The 20,629-nt window shown below is 53.5% G+C and overlaps 9 protein-coding genes across 9 annotated transcripts; 5 read left to right on the top strand and 4 right to left on the bottom strand.

The window, feature by feature from the left end:
* Positions 1 to 124: 124 nt before the first annotated feature.
* Positions 125 to 1,500, top strand: HMPREF1541_09677 (ribonucleoside-diphosphate reductase small chain; the record flags this gene model as incomplete). The annotated part of the gene is made up of 3 exons (XM_008714350.1): positions 125 to 154; positions 210 to 480; positions 536 to 1,500. The coding sequence occupies 3 exons, from the start codon at positions 125 to 127 to the stop codon at positions 1,498 to 1,500; spliced, it is 1,266 nt and encodes a 421-aa protein (XP_008712572.1).
* Positions 1,501 to 2,038: 538 nt separating this feature from the next.
* HMPREF1541_09676 (uncharacterized protein) lies at positions 2,039 to 2,551 on the bottom strand (the record flags this gene model as incomplete). Its single annotated transcript, XM_008714349.1, has 1 exon — positions 2,039 to 2,551. One exon carries the CDS (start codon positions 2,549 to 2,551, stop codon positions 2,039 to 2,041), a length of 513 nt encoding a protein of 170 aa, XP_008712571.1.
* A 1,765-nt stretch (positions 2,552 to 4,316) lies between these two features.
* Positions 4,317 to 6,496, top strand: HMPREF1541_09675 (uncharacterized protein; the record flags this gene model as incomplete). The annotated part of the gene is made up of 4 exons (XM_008714348.1): positions 4,317 to 4,494; positions 4,543 to 5,905; positions 5,966 to 6,020; positions 6,068 to 6,496. 4 exons carry the CDS (start codon positions 4,317 to 4,319, stop codon positions 6,494 to 6,496), a joined length of 2,025 nt encoding a protein of 674 aa, XP_008712570.1.
* Positions 6,497 to 6,905: 409 nt separating this feature from the next.
* Positions 6,906 to 8,609, top strand: HMPREF1541_09674 (uncharacterized protein; the record flags this gene model as incomplete). The annotated part of the gene is made up of 1 exon (XM_008714347.1): positions 6,906 to 8,609. One exon carries the CDS (start codon positions 6,906 to 6,908, stop codon positions 8,607 to 8,609), a length of 1,704 nt encoding a protein of 567 aa, XP_008712569.1.
* Positions 8,610 to 9,495: 886 nt separating this feature from the next.
* Positions 9,496 to 11,298, top strand: HMPREF1541_09673 (uncharacterized protein; the record flags this gene model as incomplete). The annotated part of the gene is made up of 1 exon (XM_008714346.1): positions 9,496 to 11,298. The coding sequence occupies one exon, from the start codon at positions 9,496 to 9,498 to the stop codon at positions 11,296 to 11,298; it is 1,803 nt and encodes a 600-aa protein (XP_008712568.1).
* A 74-nt stretch (positions 11,299 to 11,372) lies between these two features.
* On the bottom strand, positions 11,373 to 12,574 carry HMPREF1541_09672 (uncharacterized protein; the record flags this gene model as incomplete). Its single annotated transcript, XM_008714345.1, has 3 exons — positions 11,373 to 11,383; positions 11,445 to 12,366; positions 12,413 to 12,574. 3 exons carry the CDS (start codon positions 12,572 to 12,574, stop codon positions 11,373 to 11,375), a joined length of 1,095 nt encoding a protein of 364 aa, XP_008712567.1.
* A 387-nt stretch (positions 12,575 to 12,961) lies between these two features.
* Positions 12,962 to 14,045, bottom strand: HMPREF1541_09671 (uncharacterized protein; the record flags this gene model as incomplete). Its single annotated transcript, XM_008714344.1, has 2 exons — positions 12,962 to 13,155; positions 13,199 to 14,045. The coding sequence occupies 2 exons, from the start codon at positions 14,043 to 14,045 to the stop codon at positions 12,962 to 12,964; spliced, it is 1,041 nt and encodes a 346-aa protein (XP_008712566.1).
* A 415-nt stretch (positions 14,046 to 14,460) lies between these two features.
* HMPREF1541_09670 (uncharacterized protein) lies at positions 14,461 to 16,054 on the bottom strand (the record flags this gene model as incomplete). Its single annotated transcript, XM_008714343.1, has 3 exons — positions 14,461 to 14,822; positions 14,867 to 15,848; positions 15,893 to 16,054. The coding sequence occupies 3 exons, from the start codon at positions 16,052 to 16,054 to the stop codon at positions 14,461 to 14,463; spliced, it is 1,506 nt and encodes a 501-aa protein (XP_008712565.1).
* A 590-nt stretch (positions 16,055 to 16,644) lies between these two features.
* HMPREF1541_09669 (uncharacterized protein) lies at positions 16,645 to 20,618 on the top strand (the record flags this gene model as incomplete). Its single annotated transcript, XM_008714342.1, has 2 exons — positions 16,645 to 19,746; positions 19,791 to 20,618. The coding sequence occupies 2 exons, from the start codon at positions 16,645 to 16,647 to the stop codon at positions 20,616 to 20,618; spliced, it is 3,930 nt and encodes a 1,309-aa protein (XP_008712564.1).
* Positions 20,619 to 20,629: the final 11 nt, after the last annotated feature.

The following is a 20,629-nucleotide window of genomic DNA, read 5'->3' as shown; positions in this document are numbered from 1 at the left end:
TGCTTTGTTGCACTCTTCCACCTCGCGTTCCCAGACTACTTCCACCTCTCTCACGCCCTAGTACATCCTTTGTTATCTTCTCTTGACATAACACTTTTTCACATCATCACAGACATCTCCAGTAATGGCCACTCAAGTCACGCCGTCCAAGCAGGTATGTTGCCACTCGTCCTGACGACACGACCTGAAGTATTGACATTCCTTGTTAGGCGGCTTCCAACCTCGAGAATCTCAAAGTCAAGGACTCGCCAGTAAAGAAGCTCGACTTCACCCCCGAGGAGAAGGAGAACGTGCCCGTCGCCGAGTCATCACCGGCTCCCATAGAGCCTGAGCTGAAGAAGTCCGAGCCCGAGGTCGAGTCCAAGGAAGCTCCCAAGGTGGCTCCCACTATCAAAGAGCTAGAGGCAGACGAGCCTCTGCTACAAGAGAACCCTCACCGCTTCGTGCTATTCCCTCTCAAGTACCACGAGATCTGGCAAAGTAAGTGCAAAACACAACACGCGACGCGTGCCCCTTGCTAACGCGACCCCACCAGTGTACAAGAAGGCTGAAGCTTCCTTCTGGACTGCGGAAGAGGTCGACCTGTCTCAAGATCTGCAGCACTGGCATCACCGCCTCAATGATGATGAGCGCTACTTCGTCTCTCACGTCCTCGCCTTCTTCGCCGCTTCCGACGGCATCGTCAATGAGAACCTGCTCGAGCGCTTCTCCAATGAGGTTCAGGTCCCCGAGGCTCGTTGCTTCTACGGCTTCCAGATCATGATGGAGAACATCCACTCCGAGATGTACTCGCTCCTCATCGACACCTACATCAGCGACCCCAAGCAGAGAACTTACCTCTTTGATGCCATTGACACCATCCCTTGCATCCGCAAGAAGGCCGATTGGGCTCTGCGATGGATCTCGGACAAGAACTCCACCTTTGCCCAGCGTCTTGTTGCGTTCGCTGCCGTGGAGGGTATCTTCTTCTCCGGCTCCTTTGCTTCCATCTTCTGGCTCAAGAAGCGTGGTCTCATGCCTGGCTTGACCTTCTCCAACGAGCTGATCTCTCGTGACGAGGGCATGCACACCGACTTTGCGTGTTTGTTGCTGTCTCACCTGAAGCACCGCCCCTCTCAGCAAGCTATCCAGGACATCATTGTCGAGGCCGTTGCCATCGAGCAGGAGTTCTTAACGGATGCTCTGCCCTGCGCCCTCCTGGGCATGAACGCCAATCTCATGAAGCAGTACATCGAGTTCGTCGCTGACCGTCTACTCGTCGCTCTTGGCAACCAGAAATACTTCAAGTCCCAGAACCCATTCGACTTTATGGAGAACATCTCGCTCGCCGGCAAGACCAACTTCTTCGAGAAGCGTGTTGGTGACTACCAGAAGGCCGGTGTCATGGCTGGTCAGAAGAAGTCTGCTGACAAGGCCACCGCTGCTGCCGCTGGTGATTCTCCCGTTGAGGAGGCAACACCCGAAGATGGTGGTGCCTTCACCTTTGACGATGAGTTCTAAGCTTGTGCTCTTTCAGCGGCTTTTTCTGAGGCGTTTACGAATATTATGTGATACTATTGACCAAGGAGCTCCACTCGACACATCAGATCCGGCTCAGCATACATGGGGGCATAGATGAGCAGGTTCTCTGCTCTGCGGCGCGTACTATAATGGTCAATTCTTTCCTTTTGTCACTGTCGATATCCGATGTTTGGGTCTGGAAAGGCCACGATGGCCATGGGCGTTAGGCGATGAAGCTGCACTGACAGCATGATTGTACATCCCCGAGACGGGGATTAGTTTTGCTACTATGAGTAGTAGACGAAAGCCAAAAAAGCTTGAATCTGATTTTTGATTCTTCACGCTCCCTGTATTTTCGTGTTGTTGCCATTGTATCTCGATTGCGTACTGGACCGACGTCCGGCTTCTCCAGCTCATCAGATATCTCCCGGTGCCTGCAACCCCACAGCAAGCCCGAATGCGCCTTTACCTGCTCCTGTCTACGCCTCTTGACGGAGTGATGGCACAGACGGTTTCCTGACCAATTCCATGCCCGAGACTACCGCTTTCCCTTCTTCTTTTTCTTGCCCCCACCGCCACCAACACTACCACCGGCTGCTTGCTGCGCGACCGGCTTCCCAGTAACAACCGCATCCTCCTCCTTGACCGCAACGCTCGGCCCGGAGTCAACATCCATCTTCTCCCCTTCCATCTCCGCGCCCGCCGCGGCGCTCGACACCTCTATCGCCTCGCCCCTTCCCAACTTCCCAAGACTTGTGATCAGCCGCCCCACCTCCTGCGCCTTGTCGGTCTTGTATTTGAGGCAGATGCCGGAGGGAGCGTGGTAGACTTTGCAGGTCAAGGTCGCGGAGGGTTCCTTTTTCTGATGCGGTGCTTGCTCGCCGTCGACATTCGTTGACGCGGCTTCTGAGGATTGTTTCGTGGGTTTGGACGAGGCGTTCTTGGGTGCGCGGGGCAGCGAGTATTTTGTGGTTATGCGGGCGCTGGGGTAAGCGGAGAGGAGAAGCGAGGCGGACGAGAGAAAGGCGTTCAGAGTGGGTAGGTCCGGCATTGTGCTGGATCGTACAGACTGGGAGATTGTTCCGTTGAGGTACTCGGGGAGCTCTGTCTGCGAGCTGTGTTATTGGGTTCTCGCAAGAGTGCCGCGCATTTGGTGCGTTCTGTGGCGGGGAAATTTGGTGGTGGTTTCGAGGCAGGGTAAATGATAGGTTTCTCGTGGGAGGTATCACTTTGAATTGTGTCACGAAAGATGAGTCGGCGGTGGCAATGTCGCGTAAATGTGTACGGTTTCGACAGCTGGCGCAATACGTTTATGCCTAGTAGAAGATAGCATTGGTCGCAACGACTCGAGCTGATGTGCGGCGGTCGGCGCGGAACTTCTCGTCGACCGACATGGGCCCACACAAAAGTCGTGGGGTTTGTGCTTCACTCGTCGATAAGTATCTTTCCAACTTCTCCCCATCAAGCCAGCAAGCCTCCGCGTCTCATAGACCTGAAAATGACAGTGTACTGTACCCTTGACGTCGTAAGCTAAGTCGCCAGAGAGATGCTCTGTGCGGCTTTGTTGCTACGCCGATGATCGTTTCAAGATTGACTGCACTCAAAAGGCGATGGTCTTTTGGTACGCATTTGCAGTCACCGATCGAGTGACTATGCTGCTCCGTGTCTTCATGCTCAGCAGGTGATGTTAAGAAATGGATATATGCTACGCGAGACGGGATGTGTGCTTTCAACCCTAAGCTGACAGAGACAGCTGTTGACCAAAACCCATGGATCCTCCGAGATGCTAAGTGGCTCAAAAAGCTGAACATCCTTGAATCAGATCCGTACAAGCAGCCTCTTTGCGACCTCTCGAAGATCTCGCATAGCTCGGACCCACGTAACTTCTTCATCGGCTCTTCGACCGCGTTTTATGTCCATAACGTTCGAGATGAGGATACCTCCTGGTAAGACGAGAGGACAGCCAGATCAATGGCACGAGACACTGTAGCCGATCGCGAGCAGTATATCATTGGGCTACTCGGACGGACGTTGGCGACAAGAAGACGATACAACGATCTGCTGTGGAGTTGAAAGTGGATCGACCATTGTCCTCGACTTTGCAAATAGCAAATTGCTGACTGAGGCGTCGTCCTTGGAAACCTCTGCGCTGAGCACGCGACACGCCACAGAATCACGACATAGCATTACATCCGTCATCGTCAAAGCTTGCCACGCAAAAAAATTGGCAGGAAAATTCAACTTGTTGGTGGAGGTACCACACGTGGTTGATGTCGGGGTGTCTACTCTAGCGCGCCCTGCCCTATGGAGGCTCGCATTTTCCCGTCCATCTTCAACAAGGATTTTCATGCGCGCATAACACTATGAATGTGGATTGACATCTGGGACAAGACCCCAACCGCCAAGTCAAGTGAGGCGGAAGACGGCAAACACAATGAACACCATTGGAGCAGGGTGACGTCGAACTCCACAGCCAAGGCTCTCTAGCGGAGCGGAAGTCTGGGCTTTTACGCAACTGAGCACACTTTCGCCTCGCTTCCCTGATCTCACCGTGGCATCGTTTCCCCTACGGCTCCCACGCCAATAATGCTTAGCCTTCAACTCTACCACTTTATTTGCAGGCTGCTCCACCTCGACGTTCATGCCAAGCATCGTGCCCGCCCTCCGACAGCCGCCCATGCTGTAGGATTTGCTCAGGCCATTTCGTCCGCCGCAGTGGGGTTGCTGTCAGTTCCTTGGCCTGCTTTTGATGTAGCTCATACAAAAGCGCGCTCGATCTGGAGTTGGCACTCCAGGACCCTGCGCGTTTTTCAACCATGGACACACTCAAGAAGATTGGGAACCTGATCGTTCCTCCCCCTGCAAAGTCCGAAGATGGGCGTGATCAATGGCCTTCGCGCGCAGCCTTCCTGTTGGCCGCCATGGGTGGGTGCGCAGGTCAGGGTAACTTGCTGCGATACCCATCGGTCGTATACAATAATTACGGGCTACAATGTTTGTTGCTCTATTGCCACCATGGTACAAGCTAACTCATATTCATAGGGTTCATTCCGTACCTTCTGGCCGTCTTTCTGATTGCCATCCCAGCCTTGATCCTCGAAATCTCGATAGGGCAGGCGTACCGAGGTGGAAGCGTGATCGCGTTCAATAATATCAACCAGAGACTAAAGGGAGTCGGCCTCGGTCCAGTCTTTGTCAGCTTTATCGTGGTTCAGTACTTCACCGTCAACCTAGCCTGGATTATGAACTACTTCAGAAATTCTTTCACCAGCCCACTTCCATGGATGAACCGACTAGAAGACTTCTACAACAACGATGTCATCGCCAATCCCACTCCGGGGACCGGCAGCTTGAACGATGATGGCTCAGTCGCAGCATACACTTCGTACCCCTCTGTCGGTCTTATTGGCGAGACCGTCGGTTGGAGTATCTTCATCTGGTTCCTGATCTGGGCCTCAATTTTCCGGGGTGTCGGTATGACTGGCCGTGTCGTCTATTTTACCATGGGACTACCAATTGTTACAACTATCATTCTCGTCGGCCGCTCTCTGTCTCTCGACAACGCTAGCGAGGGCGTACGGCTTCTGTGGGCAACGTGGAGAAGCGATCAGCTTGCATCCGGTACTGTCTGGCAGACGGCGGTGGGACAGGTCTTCTTCTCGACCGGCATCGGCTTCGGCTACTTCACCTCTTACGCCTCGTACAACGCGAAGCACTCGAACGCGGTCATGGACGCTATTCTTATCTGCGGCAGCAATGTCCTTTTCGAGAACTTTGCAGCTTTTGCCGTATTTGGTGTCGTTGGGTACCTTCGACGTTGGCCACAGGACGGCGAAAGACTGGGCGCGTTCGTTGTCGGTTTCTTGACACTGCCAGAAGCAGTGCTCCAGATGCCTGGCGCGAACTTCTGGGCCGTTTTGCTCTTCTTCACGCTCGTCGTCTTGGGTTTCAGCTCCGCCTTTGTTATGCTGGATGCGACCGCAACTCTAGCGGTGGATGCTGGCGTGAAGTTCTCGCGCCCGGTCATCGTTACCACGCTTACCATCATCTCCTTTCTGCTGTGTCTGCCATACTGCACGGAGTTTGGCTACTACCTCCTTGACGGCATTGATCGATGGATCAACAATGTCGCACTTATTTTTGTCGTGTGGACAGAGGTGGTGAGCGCCACAACTGTCTATAGGTGGTCTGATGTTGTTGATCAGACCGGACTCCCAGCCTTTGCTCTATACAACTTTGGCTACTTTGGCGCGCAGGTCTTTGGCATCGCACTCGCTCATGGTATCGGCAGCCCGCCCGCTGGAGTCGGTGCAGGTTTCGGCTTCTACATTGTCTGCACAATCGCGGCGGTGTTAATTGCTAAGACGCCAACTGTTCCAGCCGCAACGATCGGGGGCGCGGACGCGTCCGCAAGCCGCCTGTCCAGGTTCTGGAGATCAAACGCGTTCGCCACCCGCTTCTCCAGCTTCTGGGAATCAAACGCGATCACCAGCCGCTTCTGGTTCCTGGCTTTCTATTCGGTAGGCTGACTACTGCTGTCAAAGTTCGTGGCTAACATCTTCGACAGGGAAATCAACTTCGTCGCGATCTCAACATCATCGTTGGCACCGGGAAGAATTGGAAGATTCCACCCTTTCTGCCGATCCTCCTGCGCTACATTAGTGGACCTGTGTTGGCCATTATCTTCAGCTTCGCTTATCCCGAATTTTACACACTCCGTTACGATCCTCTAATGATCCTCGGGTTCACGGTCGCCCACATCGGGATGGTCCTGGTCATTGCTGGCTGTATCATCCCGCGTTACTACAACGTCTTCATTCCGCCACAACGACGTGCCGAAGGTACTGAGGAGACCGTTGCCATGCAGCCCAAGGGTGAAGTGATAGCGCGTGCAGTCGCTGATGGAGGCATTGAAGCTGGCTTGGACAGATCATCAGACGACGAGAAGATATTGGACGAAGAGAAGACCACGCCACCTCATATGCAGCGTCTCTAAGTGGAATAGCACACAGTGATCTTATTTGCTGATTATTGATGAATGGGAGCATTGTATGATCGTCTCCTCAGCACGGCGAAATGAATCAAGGCGACATCTCGAGCGTCCAGCATAGATCCACCTTCTCAAAATAAAAATGCATCGCTGCCTTCACCGCCTTCGCCCCGCTGACTGGCCTTATCGAATCCAGACGACTAATTCGTTTGGTAGTTGCCTACGGAGCCTACACCTCATCGGGTCAGGGTCATGCTCTTGCGAGTCACGCGAAGTCACGTTTGACTTGTGTGATCAGGCTTGCGACCTCATGGGGTGGCCGCCTGATCTTGGCGCTCACCTCACCGAGCACACCTTGCATTGTCTTATAGGGGTTTGCTACCCGCGTAAACTCTGGTACTGACACGATGTCACGATGCAAGCCTGGGCACCTGGAACGTCCATAAGGGATCTGCCTGGAAAACTACCGCCAGACAACATCCCAAACAATGTCAACCTCCAGCTGTTTTCGAGTCTGGCTTCAAATGCTCTCACCACCCTGAGGCCGGACATGCTGACAGATTGGGCGTTGTGGCTGGATCTGCTCGCGAAGACTCACAAGGTCCAGACGCACTCAAAGCAGATCGCCCAAACCTGGTCGGATACTCTTCCTCTGCGCGATCTCCGGATAGGACGCACTAGGACAGTCAGATTGCTTCGGAGTTCGTGGGTCGCGGTTGACTATGCTTTCCGGGTGCGTCATGGCTCTCTCAGTGGCAATGGCTCCGGCATGGTCGGTTTCACCCTAGAAGAAGGACAGTGGCGCATTTGGATGATTTCAACCGTCCTGGAGAATTACGAGGGCCACGGTAACCCAGACAAATCGATTACTGGTAAGCCACTCAGTCACCCCAGCTGGACTGTGATTATGACAACCATAGTAGAGAACTCTCAGGGGCCCGACAAGCCCGTGATCGGTCGACCGTTGGCGTCCAAATATACTGTTGTGATCGTGGGTGGAGGTCAGAGTGGTCTCTCTCTGGCAGGACGTCTGCAGGCTCTCGGTATCGACTATGTCGTCTTGGAGAAGTCTCACACGGCAGGCTACAGATGGATCTCTCGTTACGATACAGTACGCCAGCATAGTTTCCGGGAGCTCAATAACTTGCCATTTGGCTCCACGTGGGAGGAGTCGGAAGACGAATTTCTCCCGGGCGCCCGCGTGGTTGAAGGGTTCCGCCGTTTTATTGAGAAACATCTCATCCATCTGCGCACCCATGCCGAAGTCACTTCTTGCGTGCGCGATGGCGCTCACTGGAATGTCACTGTCAATGGTCAGGTGATCAGCGCGCTTCACGTCGCCTTCGCTCTCGGTGCTGGTCTCACGCAGCCACGGCGCCCGACCTGGCCGGATGAGATAACGTTCACTGGCACGTTGATGCATATGGTCGACTTTAAAAACAGCAGGCCATGGTCAGGCCAGCGTGGTGTGGTGATTGGAACCGGGACCGCTGGCCACGACGTCGCACAAGACATGTACAACCACGGGATGGACGTTACCATGATCCAACGCAGCAAGACTGCGGTCTATCCCATGGAATGGTATGCACAAGCGCAGCGTGCAGGCTACAAATGGGGTCATCCTAACGAGTATCCGGATCGAATCGCCATGGGGATGCCAACAAAGGTGGCTGGCGAGCTGCAGCGGGCGAGCTATCAAGAGTATGTGAAAACGCATCAGGAGTACTTTGAGAAGCTGGAGCGGGCAGGGTTTCGCGTCGATATGGGCGAGGAGCGTGACGTGATCCCGAACGAGATTGTGTTGAACCACTTTGGAGGTTACTACATAGATATTGGGACGTCAAAGCACATCCAAGACGGTGAGATTAGAGTGGTCAACGGGCTCATCGAGCGATTCAGTCCCAGCGGTATCGTGGTGCAGGGTCAGGAGATCAAGGCCGATGTGATTGTGCTGGCGACAGGCTACGAACCCGACTACCGGAAGGACCTTGAAGCGTTCCTGGGACCCATGGCAAGGCAGTTGCCTATCATCTGGGGTTTGTCCGAAGAGGGCGATATCAGAGGGTTTTGTGAAGAGAGTGGTGAGTTCCCTCATCTTTCCATGGCGATTACTTGCTGATGTGAAAGCCCCCGGACTGTGGTTGATGGCCGGAGCGGCTGTACACGCTCGTTTTTACTCACGGTTCATCGGACTGAAAATTCAGGAGCAGGTATTGCGGAAGGAGTCCAGGATCTGACGAGAAGGGTACCTGGGTGTTAGCGGAGGCGCTGTTGGACTGTAGTCCGCCGCGATCGAGGTGATGTGCAATATTATAGAGGTTGGCTGCTTCGTCGGAGGGGCATTGAGGAAGTTGGTCGTTGCGAACGTTGGAGTGGGATCTGGACTGAGTCCAACGGCCGACCAAATCAGAGATATTGCCAATTCACTGGAGCTTCACGCATAAACCAGTTTCAACTGCTCATGGCTTCGACGTCCGCTCCCGGACACCACCCTTTGGCCAACGGGCTCGGAGTGCGGGACAGGGAACTTTCAAAGCCAAGATGGAATAATCGTGCACTTGTCCGCAGCGCATCATGTGACCTCGGCCCGTCTAATCGCTATCCGGCGGGAGCCGGCCTGGCTCGTCAGAGCCGACTTCTGCTAACCGACTCACAGCCGATATAAGGCAAACATCGCCGGCTTAGACGTTCCCGGGCCAGAATCATGGCTGAGATATCATCGCCTCGTGCGGTAGACGGCAGATCTGATGAGCCGCTTCCGAGGAAGAAGAGACGGTCCTACGTGGCGTGAGTACGCCACCGTAGAACCGACAGCCTACTGACGCCTTTAGATGTTTCCGATGTCATGGCCAAAAGGTCAAGTGTACCGGCGAGGTACCTTGCCGGCGGTGCCAGAAGGCCGGCAAAGGCTCTGCTTGCGAATATCCAATGCATAGACGTCGGCCGTACTCGCATGGGTCCGTCTCACCAAGATCGACGGCTCTTGAAACTGACAGCCTGCTAGGATGAGCCCTCAACGGCGAGACGAGGCTATCCTGGGAACACCGATCCCAGACCGGGGCCGCAACACTTCGGGGGATGTCTCAAGAGCATCCAGCCATGTACCCACAGATCGTGATATTCGGAACCCTCTGCATGAACCCCGCAACGTCTTCCAGTACGACCAAGCTTCGCGACAACAGTTCATTGGTGAGTCGACATGTTCGCTCTTTGGTGACCGTTTGCTGCAATGCTTGAATCCACAGGCCACGGTGATGGCTTCGGAGTACCGGTATACTCAGGGAGACGCATTCGCACGTCAAACGGGAGAGATGCCCAGTGTGAAGCTTCCGGAGCGCATACGGGCAAATCTATTGGTCCGTGTCGCCATTCGATTCATTGGGCAGGACTATCACTTCTTTCTGAAAGAGGATTTCCTGCAGCAACTCGACCGAGCTTACATCACGGGCGAGTACGACGCCGTATGGGCGTGCAAGTTCTTTGCTACCCTTGCCCTTGGAGAGTTGTATTCTACAGCTGCTCCAAGCGATGGTATCGTTCCAGGTACAGAGTACTTTCTGACAGCACTAGAGCTGCTTCAAGACCTATACGAGGAGCCAACAACGTCACAAGTCGAGACAATGCTCCTGTTCTGCTTTTACTCAAACGCACTTGGCCGTGTCAAGTCGGCTCATGTTCATGCCGGTATCGCACTGCGGCTGAGCACCTGTCTGGGACTACACCGGAGCATGCCGGCAGGTCTTACACCGGTCGAACAAGAGCATAGGATCCGTCTATGGTGGACCGTGTACATCTTCGACCGTTCAACGAGCACCAGGCTTGGCCAACCACTAAGCATACAAGATGCTGACATCGAAGTCGGTATGCCATCAGAGAAATTGCCCCCAGAAGCTCAAGACAAGTTTGACTCGCCGGCCCATCTGATCATCAACATCAAACTGAGCAGGATTGTTGGTTGTATACTGCGTGACATATACGGTGTGTCATCTCGATCGAGCAACAGCTTCGTCAGTAATGTACGAAACATTCTCAAGCAGCTCAAAGAACTAGACGCCAACATGCCAGACAGTCTAAGGCTCAAACACAGCACATCCCACCGTCATGTTGCATCGCTACACCTACACTTCAACCAATGCATCATACTGACAACCCGGCCGATATTGCTGCATGTACTCAAAGCCAAGAACCCTTTCGGGGCAAACAAAGCAGTGACGCCTCCTATCTCAGACACAGCAAAGATGCTTGCCGAGTCATGCATCTCGGCTGCCCGGACATCAAACAGTCTTCTTTCTCAATTGTTTGTGGAGAATGCGCTGGCCACATACGGGTACTTTGATGCCCACCACCTTTTCTCTTCCACTTTGGTATTGATCATCTCAGCAATTATCTCACCCAATTCCAGTGACTCGGATGCTGTCCAGACGGCGTTTCACCTTCTGAAAACGATGCGAGACAACGGAAACATGGCTGCATATCAGTACTATGCCCGACTGGCGCATATTCAATGGAGTGTAGGGCGATTTCGAGCTCGCAGCACCAACAAAGACACAGCTCTGGAACCGTTGCCCGTCACCGATACCCCCGTCTCCTTGCCAGAGGAGGCAGCGGAGAGCCTTGACGTCAACAACTACGACTGGAATACGTTTCTGGCTCCCAGCGATCCACTAGCCAACTATGACTGGTCTGGGACCGGTCCAGCGGTTGACCCTCTCGATAACCCTCTTCTTCAGACATTCCTGGATCATACGGATGCGAGCTGGGACGAAAGCCTCGGACTGACGAACGAGGATATGGATTTACTCCTATAGAGTGCCGTCGGTCACGACATCGTTGATAGCCTGCGCAACATACTTCACGTTGCTCTCGTTCATCCCGCTCAAGCTCACTCGGCCGCTGCGCATAAGGTAGATGTGATACTTTTCCCTAAGACGCAACACTTGCTTCTCTGTCAAACCTGTGTAGCTGAACATTCCGATCTGCGTCTCCAGTCGGCTCCAATCTCCACTGCGCGGGAGTTTCTCAATCTCACGCCTAAGCATTGAGCGCACCTGCTTTATTCTGCCGGACATGGTCAGCAGGTCAGCTTTCCACATCGCCCGTAACTTGGGGTCTGAAAGGACTGTCTCGACTATTCTCGCGCCGTACAGCGGAGGTGTCGAAATCTCAGCTCGTGTAAGCCGGAGGAGCTGACTCCGGGCTGCCGCAGACTGTACGCCAGGTGGCAGAATCAGATGGAAAGCTCCAGCACGTTCGCCGTACAATCCGAAGCTTTTTGCAAACGACTGAGCCAAGCACATTCCAGCTAATGGGTTCTGGGTGTCGAAAATTGCTTCTTGGAAGTAACGTACAGCCCAGGCATCTGCATCGACGTCCCCGCTTGCGAAGCCTTGGTATGCCGAGTCGAAGAAGACGAAGAGTCTCTTTCGCTTGCACAGATCTGCAACCGGCCGCCACTGCTCGGGAGTGAGGTCGATACCAGTGGGGTTGTGTGCACACGCATGTAGCAGGACGACATCGTTCTCCTCTGCTGTTTCCAATGCTGCCATCATCCCATCGGAATCCAGGGATCCTTTCGCCGCGTCGTAATACGGATACTTCTTCTGGATAACGTTTGGACCTGCAACAGTCCAAAGGAGATGGTGATTGCCCCATGTCGGGTCGGAAATCCAGACATGCTTGGGCTCTAGCTGCTCCGCGAGGAATTTGGCCCCTAGATGATTTGCGCCAGTGCCGGAAATGCTTTGCATAGAGACGATGTTGCCCTTCGAACCAGTCTCACCAAAGGCAAGCTCGCGGGCCAAGCTGAGAAAGACGTCATTGCCCTGAATTGGCAGATACTCGTGGTCCAGGCTAGCCTCGTAAAGGATTTTCTCGGCCTCCACAGTGTCAGGCTTTGACTTCGCGTAGTAGCTTGTAGCTCACCTGTTTCACGCTTGAGAGGATCCATGGCTTTCCATCTTCATCCTTGTAGACGCCTGCGCCGAGACTGACCTTCTGGGGGTGGTCATCCGCTTTGAACGCTGCGGTCAAGAGGAACGCCTCATCTAGAGGCAACTCTGGAATATCACCGAAACCTGAAAACATGATGATCCGTGTAGGAACTGGACTTTGGCCACAGGGCTGATAACTGACGGTGCCCTCCTAGTGGTTTCAACTCGAGTGGTAGTGTCTTGTTTGATGATGGATGACACCTTCCTCAGTGCGTCAGGACAGTCTTGTACCGCCTGTGCTGATAATTGCCAGTGCCCTCCTTATTGGTACAAAATCGATTTCTAGGCATACGGCTGATAATCAAGGGTGCCCTCCCAAGTGGTTCTCCGTGGGAATAATTCTAGCTCTATCTTTGACTAGATGCACGAGATATGTACTCGGCAAGCGCCTTATGGCATGGCCGGCTCCTAACCCGACGTGAAAGTCACTTGGCGTCGGGCCGGCATCCGGCAGTTGGACGAATCTCTCCTACATCTGTGACTATGTCTTGGTCTTCAACGACAGCTGCAGCAACTGTTTGTAGACCGCTATACTCTCAATAAGATCTGAGACCTTCACTTGCTCGTTTTCACCGTGCGCATGCAATATCGATCCGGGCCCGTACAGGTAGCTCTTGTGGCTGCCTTTCAGCCGCGGAACATCTGTGCCGAATGAAACCGCGATAGTATCGAGACCTAGTACTTGTCAGATAGGCATCAGTCATACACGAGCACATACCTTCGACGTTGTGATCCAGCAATGTTTCCGAGTAAGAAAAGCTTTTCGTCAGGACGACATTGGGATATCTGCCGACGACGTCTCCAACCATTCCTTCAATTCGTGGCAGGTCCGCAGCCACTCGTACACCGCAAAGGGCGTATGACTCAGCTGCAATAACATTGTACGCTACACCACCATGCATCTTGCCGCAGTGGAACGTTGATGGCCCTAGGAGGTCGGATGCTGGATACTGCAAGCAGCTTAGCTCCTTCAGCACTTCGACTAGACTCCCATTCGCACTCTTGCCCATTTCAGGGTATCCAGAATGCGCAGATTTACCCTGGACGAAGAGCTCGAACACGAAATGTCCCTTGTGACCAGTAGCCAGCTTGCTCTCAGTCGGTTCGCCGAACACGATTGCTTCCCACGTGAGACCCATGTCGTTGGCTGCGAGCATGCCCGGCCCACCCTTCTCCTCGCCTACCACGAAAAGCATGGAGACATCACCGTCCTGGATGGCGCCTTCAGCACGTAATTCCTCCACCGCCAGAATCTGTGCTGCTAGTGGTCCCTTGTCGTCACAAGCTCCTCGTCCATAGATGACGCCGTTCTCCATGCGAAAGTCAATGTGGGGTGGCACCGTGTCCATATGCGAGGATACACAGGTTCGTGCTTTGCGATCGCTTCCGAGGTATGCGTAGACGTTGCATCGGCTTGACTCAGCGCTGATCGGAATGAGTTCAGCGGTGTAGCCGAGGCTTGAGAGGTGCTTCGTTAGCCAGACGCCGATTTCATGCTCCTCTTCGCTGGTGGAAGGGATACTCATCAACTGCCGCAGCAAAGCCACCACAGGATGTTCTGGCATGGTGTGTTCTGTTGAGGAGTTATGAGAGGCCTACTGCTTGCCTCGGTTTTTATTTCAGGTCCGTGTCGACAAGAAATCTCTTGGCCTGACTTGCAAGATGTGGGAGGGGCTTAGCTGCAGTTTTGTGAAGTGGGAAGGCGATTGTATTGTGTTCGATGCGAGAACCGGGACTGGACCAAAGTATCACAGATTACACATGCCATATTCAGTAGGCTTCGAACGAAACAAAAGTGTAGGATCACCGGTTGGGTTCGGTTCGGCTTGTAACCGAGAATAATCGATCTTGATCGGTTACGGCTCACTCGTGCTAACAGCAACTAGTGATGTTGCTTCAAAGCTGTCCGTACAACTACAGATACCACAAGTCGCCGAATTGCCCTTTGCACGTTCTACCATCTCTTCTGGCTTTCGATGCTTAAATGCTATACTTGAAATGCACATCGTAATCCCCGAGCTCCGGGTTTGACGAGATCGGAGTTCCAGCCTGCTCTGCTGCAAGGATTTTGGCAGCGCGTCTTCGATTGACAATGGTCATCGTAGTCATCATCCCGATAACGATGCACAGAGCGAACCCAGCCAGGCCCATAGCGATTGACAAGCCGGGAATGTACCGTGGGGCAGTTTGAGCTGTGAAGATCTGCCCAACTGCTACGCCGGCCGTATTACCAAGGCACAATGTGAATCCAACCATAGTAGCCCGCTTGTAGTGCCTGGCAACGTTGTCCTGCAGCCACATCAAAGACAGGCCAGTCGTTGGATAGATTCCTAACGCGGTGACTGAAATAATTAGCATTGCTCCTGGGAGGTGCGGTTGACTTTACCAAAGCAGGCGAAGAATCGCACTTTGAGGTTGTCGACGCTGATCAGAATCGCATAACCAATGATCAACAGCACAAGTGGTCCCGCAAGGAACGGCCCCCTCATGCCGGTCCTGTCTGAGCAGTATGCCAGCCCCAGGAAGAAAATCAAGGCGCAAAAATATATGGGAACAGTCATCAAGTTGGCGCGAACCGATGTATATCCAAGACCACGCACAATAGCCGGTAAGAAAGTCGTCATGCCGTACAATGTGATGTTGACAGAGAACTGGTAGCAAAAGAAAGCGTACCATTTGGGGTCGGCGAACGCCTTCAAACATTCTTTCGCGGAAAATGTCTCAGTGTAGCCCCAGCTTGGGTCAGCATCATAGCGAGCCTGCATCATTTCTTTCTCCTCCGCAGTCAAGAACCATGCCTCGACCGGGGTCGTTGGGAAGATGAAAAAGAAGATGGGTACCAGAACAATCGTCATGATACCCTCCACGACGAACAGCCAGCGCCATCCAGAGAAGCCATTCGGGCCACTTATTTGAGTGAGACCGAAGGCCAGAATTCCACCAAAGGCACTTGAGAAGGCACTGAAGGCGAAGATCACGGAGGATCGCTTGCCTCGCTCCGACTTGTTGTATACCCAGCCAAGGTAGACGTTGATGCAGGGGATCAGTCCTGCTTCAAAGAGCCCGATAAGCAGACGGCATGCGTAGAGACCCTTGTAGCCTTGGATGAAGCCCATTCCCAGAGTCGAGGCTCCCCAACAAAAGGCGCAGACCGAGATCAAGGGTTTAGGACCTATAATCTTCAAAAGCACAGCCACTGGGCCTTCGAGAGGAACATAGGTTGCGAACAAGAGAGTTGTGGCAATGCCGAACTGGTTACCGACTAGACCGATTTCCTCGGGCATGCCTGCGATGTTGGCATTTCCCAGGTTGCTGCGGTCCAAATTGGCCATCATGTACAGCAGACCAAGCGAGATGAGAGCAAAGATCTAGTAGTGTTAGTGATTAATTGCTATGTCTACCGGCCACTTACATCAAACTTGCGCATCATCCTGCGCTCTTTGACGGGATCCGGCAAGTACTCAGATGAGCCATTCTCATAGTCGGGCTTTGGCTCAGTCTGCGTGACCGCCGATGAACGCTTCTCCACGTTATTGCCATGGTCAACACCAGTAGAGTCGATTGTTGCAGCCATTGAGAGAATTTGGTACCGAGGTCGATGGAAAGCACAGCCACGTGCTGTTGCGAGTACGTGGGATCTCAAGAGGCCATATATGTCTCCCGTGTAGCATGCCAGTGCTAGCCGACACCTCCAACTCACACCGTGTTGCTTCAACTTGGAGATAACATCTAAAGGACACGATAGCGCCAGATAGCCTGACCTGGCCCCCCTGAACAGCGATGCGCATGATACAGACGGCCAGTCGACATCGGACGACCATTGTGGGACCGACATCTGCAAGACATCGGTCATTTCCATTGCCGACATGTTCGGCTGATAGACGTGTCTCTGGCCAATCAGACACCAGCACCATTGGCTCTCTTATCGGGCTCGGCGTTGTGCCGAGTCTGCCTTCGGCAGAGCGATATGTAGCCGACCAACGATCGGTAGGTAGAAAAATCAGTCGGCTCACTCGAGTCGGTCTCCAGCAAGGTGCTGTTGGTGGACGGCGGCAGAACACCGTCTGGGGCCTCCATCCGGGTATGTCCGCAGCATTATATGTTGCCAATATCCTTTGATGGTGGTTCACTCGGTGTCGACCAGTAACACTCACGACACCCAATATGGCGTCGCAAGGCATTAGAATAGCTATCGACAGAGGTGGTACGTTCACAGACGCATGGGCAAAGATCCCCAGTCGAGAGCAGGATGTCATCTTCAAAGTCCTGTCGAGGTGTCCTGAGGAGTACGATGATGCACCAACGGAATGCATCCGCCAGATTTTGGAAATGGCGTCCGGGTCAAGACTTCCACGCGGTACGCCTTTGGACTTGACGGCGGTCGAATCCATTCGTATGGGCACCACAGTCGCGACAAATGCTTTGCTCGAGCGCAAAGGTGAGAGGGTTGCGCTGGTGATCACGAAGGGATTTCGCGACATCTTGAAAATCGGCAACCAAGCTCGTCCTCACATTTTCGACTTGTCAGTACATCGATTAAGCAAGCTCTACGAGACAGTTGTGGAAGTTGATGAGAGAGTCACGATCGAGGGGTTCGCAGAGGATCCTGAGCCTAAGCCAATCGACGTGGCGTCCGACTCAGCATTACGGACTGGCCTGACGGGCGAGGCTGTTCGTATTCTCAAAGAGCCAGACTACGAACAAGTCAAACGAGATCTAGCGCTGCTTCGGGAGAAAGGCTACAAAACACTAGCCATTGCTATGATGCACTCGTACACCTTCCAAGACCACGAGCTTGGCGTCGCCAAAATCGCTCGAGAGCTGGGATTCAAAGTCGCTGCGTCGTCCGAAATCCAGAAGATGGCTAAGCTCGTACCGCGGAGCCAGTCAGCCGTCGCCGATGCATATCTTTCGCCGATCACAGATGACTATCTAGAGACTCTGAGGAAGGGGTTCAAAGGACAACTCAAGGATGAGCATGCAAGCAAGCTATTCTTCAATCAATCTGATGGAGGCTTGACAAACTTTACGAACTTCTCTGGACTTCGTGGTGTGTTGAGTGGCCCTGCAGGTGGGGTCATTGGTCTGTCAAGAACATGTTACAATGCTCAGGATGACACCCCCGTGCTAGGATTCGATATGGGTGGTACCAGCACTGACGTTGCACGATACGCTGGCTCGCTAGAACACATCTTCGAGAGCACCATTGCAGAGGTCACGATTCAAACGCCACAGTTGGACATCAACACTGTCGCTGCGGGTGGCGGCTCGATTCTGTCTTGGGAGAACGGTCTCTTCAAGGTCGGCCCCAGCAGTGCTGGTGCAGATCCTGGACCAGCATGTTACGGCAAGGGCGGTCCACTCACTGTGACTGATGCCAACTTCTTCCTTGGGCGAATCATCCCGGATCTGTTCCCCCGGCCGCTCGACTTGGTAGTTGTAAGGACCAAGTTCGAGGCTCTCACAGCGACAATCAACAACGAGAAAGACGGTAACGACCAGATGACCGCAGAGGAGGTTGCCATGGGATTCCTCATGATTGCAAATGCGACCATGACGAGACCCATTCGCAAACTCAGCGAAGGTCGCGGCTTCGAGACGGCAAGTCACAACCTTGGTTGCTTTGGTGGTGCAGGTGGGCAGCATGCTGTTGCCATCGCACGCGAACTGGGCATTCGACAAGTAATTATCCCACGATACTCTAGTATCCTGTCGGCGTACGGCATGGCGCTTGCAGACGTAGTCGTGGAGAATCAAGAGCCAGAAGCCGTTGTTTTCTCGGTCCAAGCTCTCCAACAGCTACAAAATCGAATGGACAGACTGTGTGCAACTGGCGAGGACGGCTTGCAAAAGCAAGGCTTCACCCCAGAGCACATCTTCCATCAGAAGTTCCTCAATATGCGCTACCACGGCAGTGATACCACGCTTATGATACAGAGTAACGGTGGTCTGGCTGATTTTGGAACTGCGTTCACGGAACGCCATCAACAGGAGTTTGGCTTTACGCAGCCGCGCGAAATCCTTGTGGAAGATGTCAGAGTACGCAGTGTCGGCAAAGGAGCCGATCTCAACCTGGCGAATCCCTTTGAAGACCTTCGCAGAGTTCAGCAATCACCACCGGTGACTCCTGTACAACCTGAATCCATGCGCAAGGTCTACTTTGAGGGCACTGGATGGTCCGAAACTGGACTGTACTTTCTGGGAGATCTTCCCGTTGGTGCTCGCGTGAATGGGCCTGCTATGGTTGTGGACAAAACTCAGACAATTGTGATTGACCCCTCTTCGGCAGCCACGGTTCTTCCCGAGCACGTTATACTTGACATCCTTGATGTCAAGAAATCCGGTGTCTCAACAGACGTCGTCGATCCCGTGCAACTGAGCGTCTTCGGCCACCGTTTCATGAGTGTCGCAGAACAGATGGGCCAGACTATGCAGAAGACGTCGATTTCTGTCAACATTAAAGAGCGCCTGGACTTTTCCTGCGCCATATTCTCCTCTGACGGCGGACTTGTCGCTAACGCCCCCCACATCCCGGGTCACCTCGGGTCTATGAGCTACGCTATTGCCTATCAAGCGAGGCTGTACAAGCCAGGTGAGCTCAAGCCAGGTGATGTGCTTCTCAGCAACCACCCCTGCTCCGGCGGTACGCACCTACCGGATCTCACGGTCACCACACCCGTATTCGCAGACGACAACAAAACGATACTGTTTTTCGTTGCTAACCGAGGACATCACGCCGATATTGGTGGCATTGCACCAGGATCCATGCCTCCCAACTCCACAGAGCTTTGGCAGGAAGGTGTTGCAGTCGAATCCTTCAAGATGGTCAAGGAAGGTGTTTTCGACGAAGCTGGCTTGACAGAGATTCTTTACGACATTCCAGGCTCGTACCCTGGCTGCAGCGGAACAAGAACATTAAAAGACAATCTTGCGGATCTCAAAGCTGCCATTGCTGCCAATAACCGGGGCATCCAACTGATCACAGCGCTAGTTCGAGAATACTCCTGGCCTGTGGTTCAGTTCTACATGAACGCTATTCAAGACAATGCCGCCCAAGCAGTGCGTCAGTTGCTAAAGGTGTTCTCCAAGCGTTTTGAAGGACAAGATCTTGAGGCGACCGATCATATTGACGATGGCACTCCTCTATCTCTGAAGATCAGAATTGACGGCGAATCCGGTAATGCAGAGTTTGACTTCACCGGTACCGGTCCGGAGCATTATGGCAACCTGAATTGCCCGCCAGCGGTGATGTACTCCGGCATCATGGTGAGTAACTCTAAGCTCCTGAGGTGCTCAACTAACTTGGACAGTACTGCCTTCGCTCCATGATCTCAACCGAAATTCCTCTCAACCAAGGCTGCCTCGCGCCTATCAAACTCACTCTCCCACCCAACACCATTCTTTCACCGTCCCTCAAAGCTGCCACTGTGGGGTCTAACGTCGAAACTTCTCAGCGGATCGTTGATCTCGTCTTCAAGGCTTTCCAGGCTTGTGCAGCCAGCCAGGGAACATGCAACAACCTCACATTCGGCTACGGAGGAACCGATGCCGTAACTGGCAAAGTCGTCAAGGGCTTCGGCTACTACGAGACGATCGCGGGAGGCTCTGGCGCCGGTGCAGACTGGGAAGGAGAGAGTGGAGTGCATACCCACGTCACGAACACGAGAATCAGTGATCCGGAAATCTTCGAGCGGCGTTATCCGGTCATTGTGCATGAATTCTCTATCCGAACGGGTAGTGGCGGTGCAGGCCTGCATAGGGGTGGTGATGGCTGCGTGCGTGATATTGAGTTTCGCATGCCGTTGCAAGTGTCAATTCTGTCGGAGCGAAGAGTCGTTCCACCATATGGAATGGCAGGTGGTGATGAAGGCAAGAGGGGTGTCAACCTGTGGATTCGAAAGGATCCAGAAGATGGGACTGTCAGAACGATCAGTCTGGGTGGGAAAGCAACGGCTCCATTCAATGCTGGAGATCGCATTGTCGTGTGTACCCCAGGTGGAGGAGGGTACGGCGTAGACCCGAAGAAGGTGGCGAAGAAGCAGGTCTTCGGTGCGTTCAAGATTGGTGACAAGTTTGCAAATGCGGTAGGAAAGGGTGGAAGTGTGGCCGAGAGGGAAGCAGCTGCAACTGGTAACTGATTCGAGTGAAT

This window comes from Cyphellophora europaea, assembly GCF_000365145.1.
Source record: "Cyphellophora europaea CBS 101466 unplaced genomic scaffold supercont1.11, whole genome shotgun sequence".
Classification (NCBI taxonomy): domain Eukaryota; kingdom Fungi; phylum Ascomycota; class Eurotiomycetes; order Chaetothyriales; family Cyphellophoraceae; genus Cyphellophora; species Cyphellophora europaea.
The sequence above is the reverse complement of the archived record's forward strand: the minus strand, read 5'-3'. Positions and strand labels throughout refer to the sequence as shown.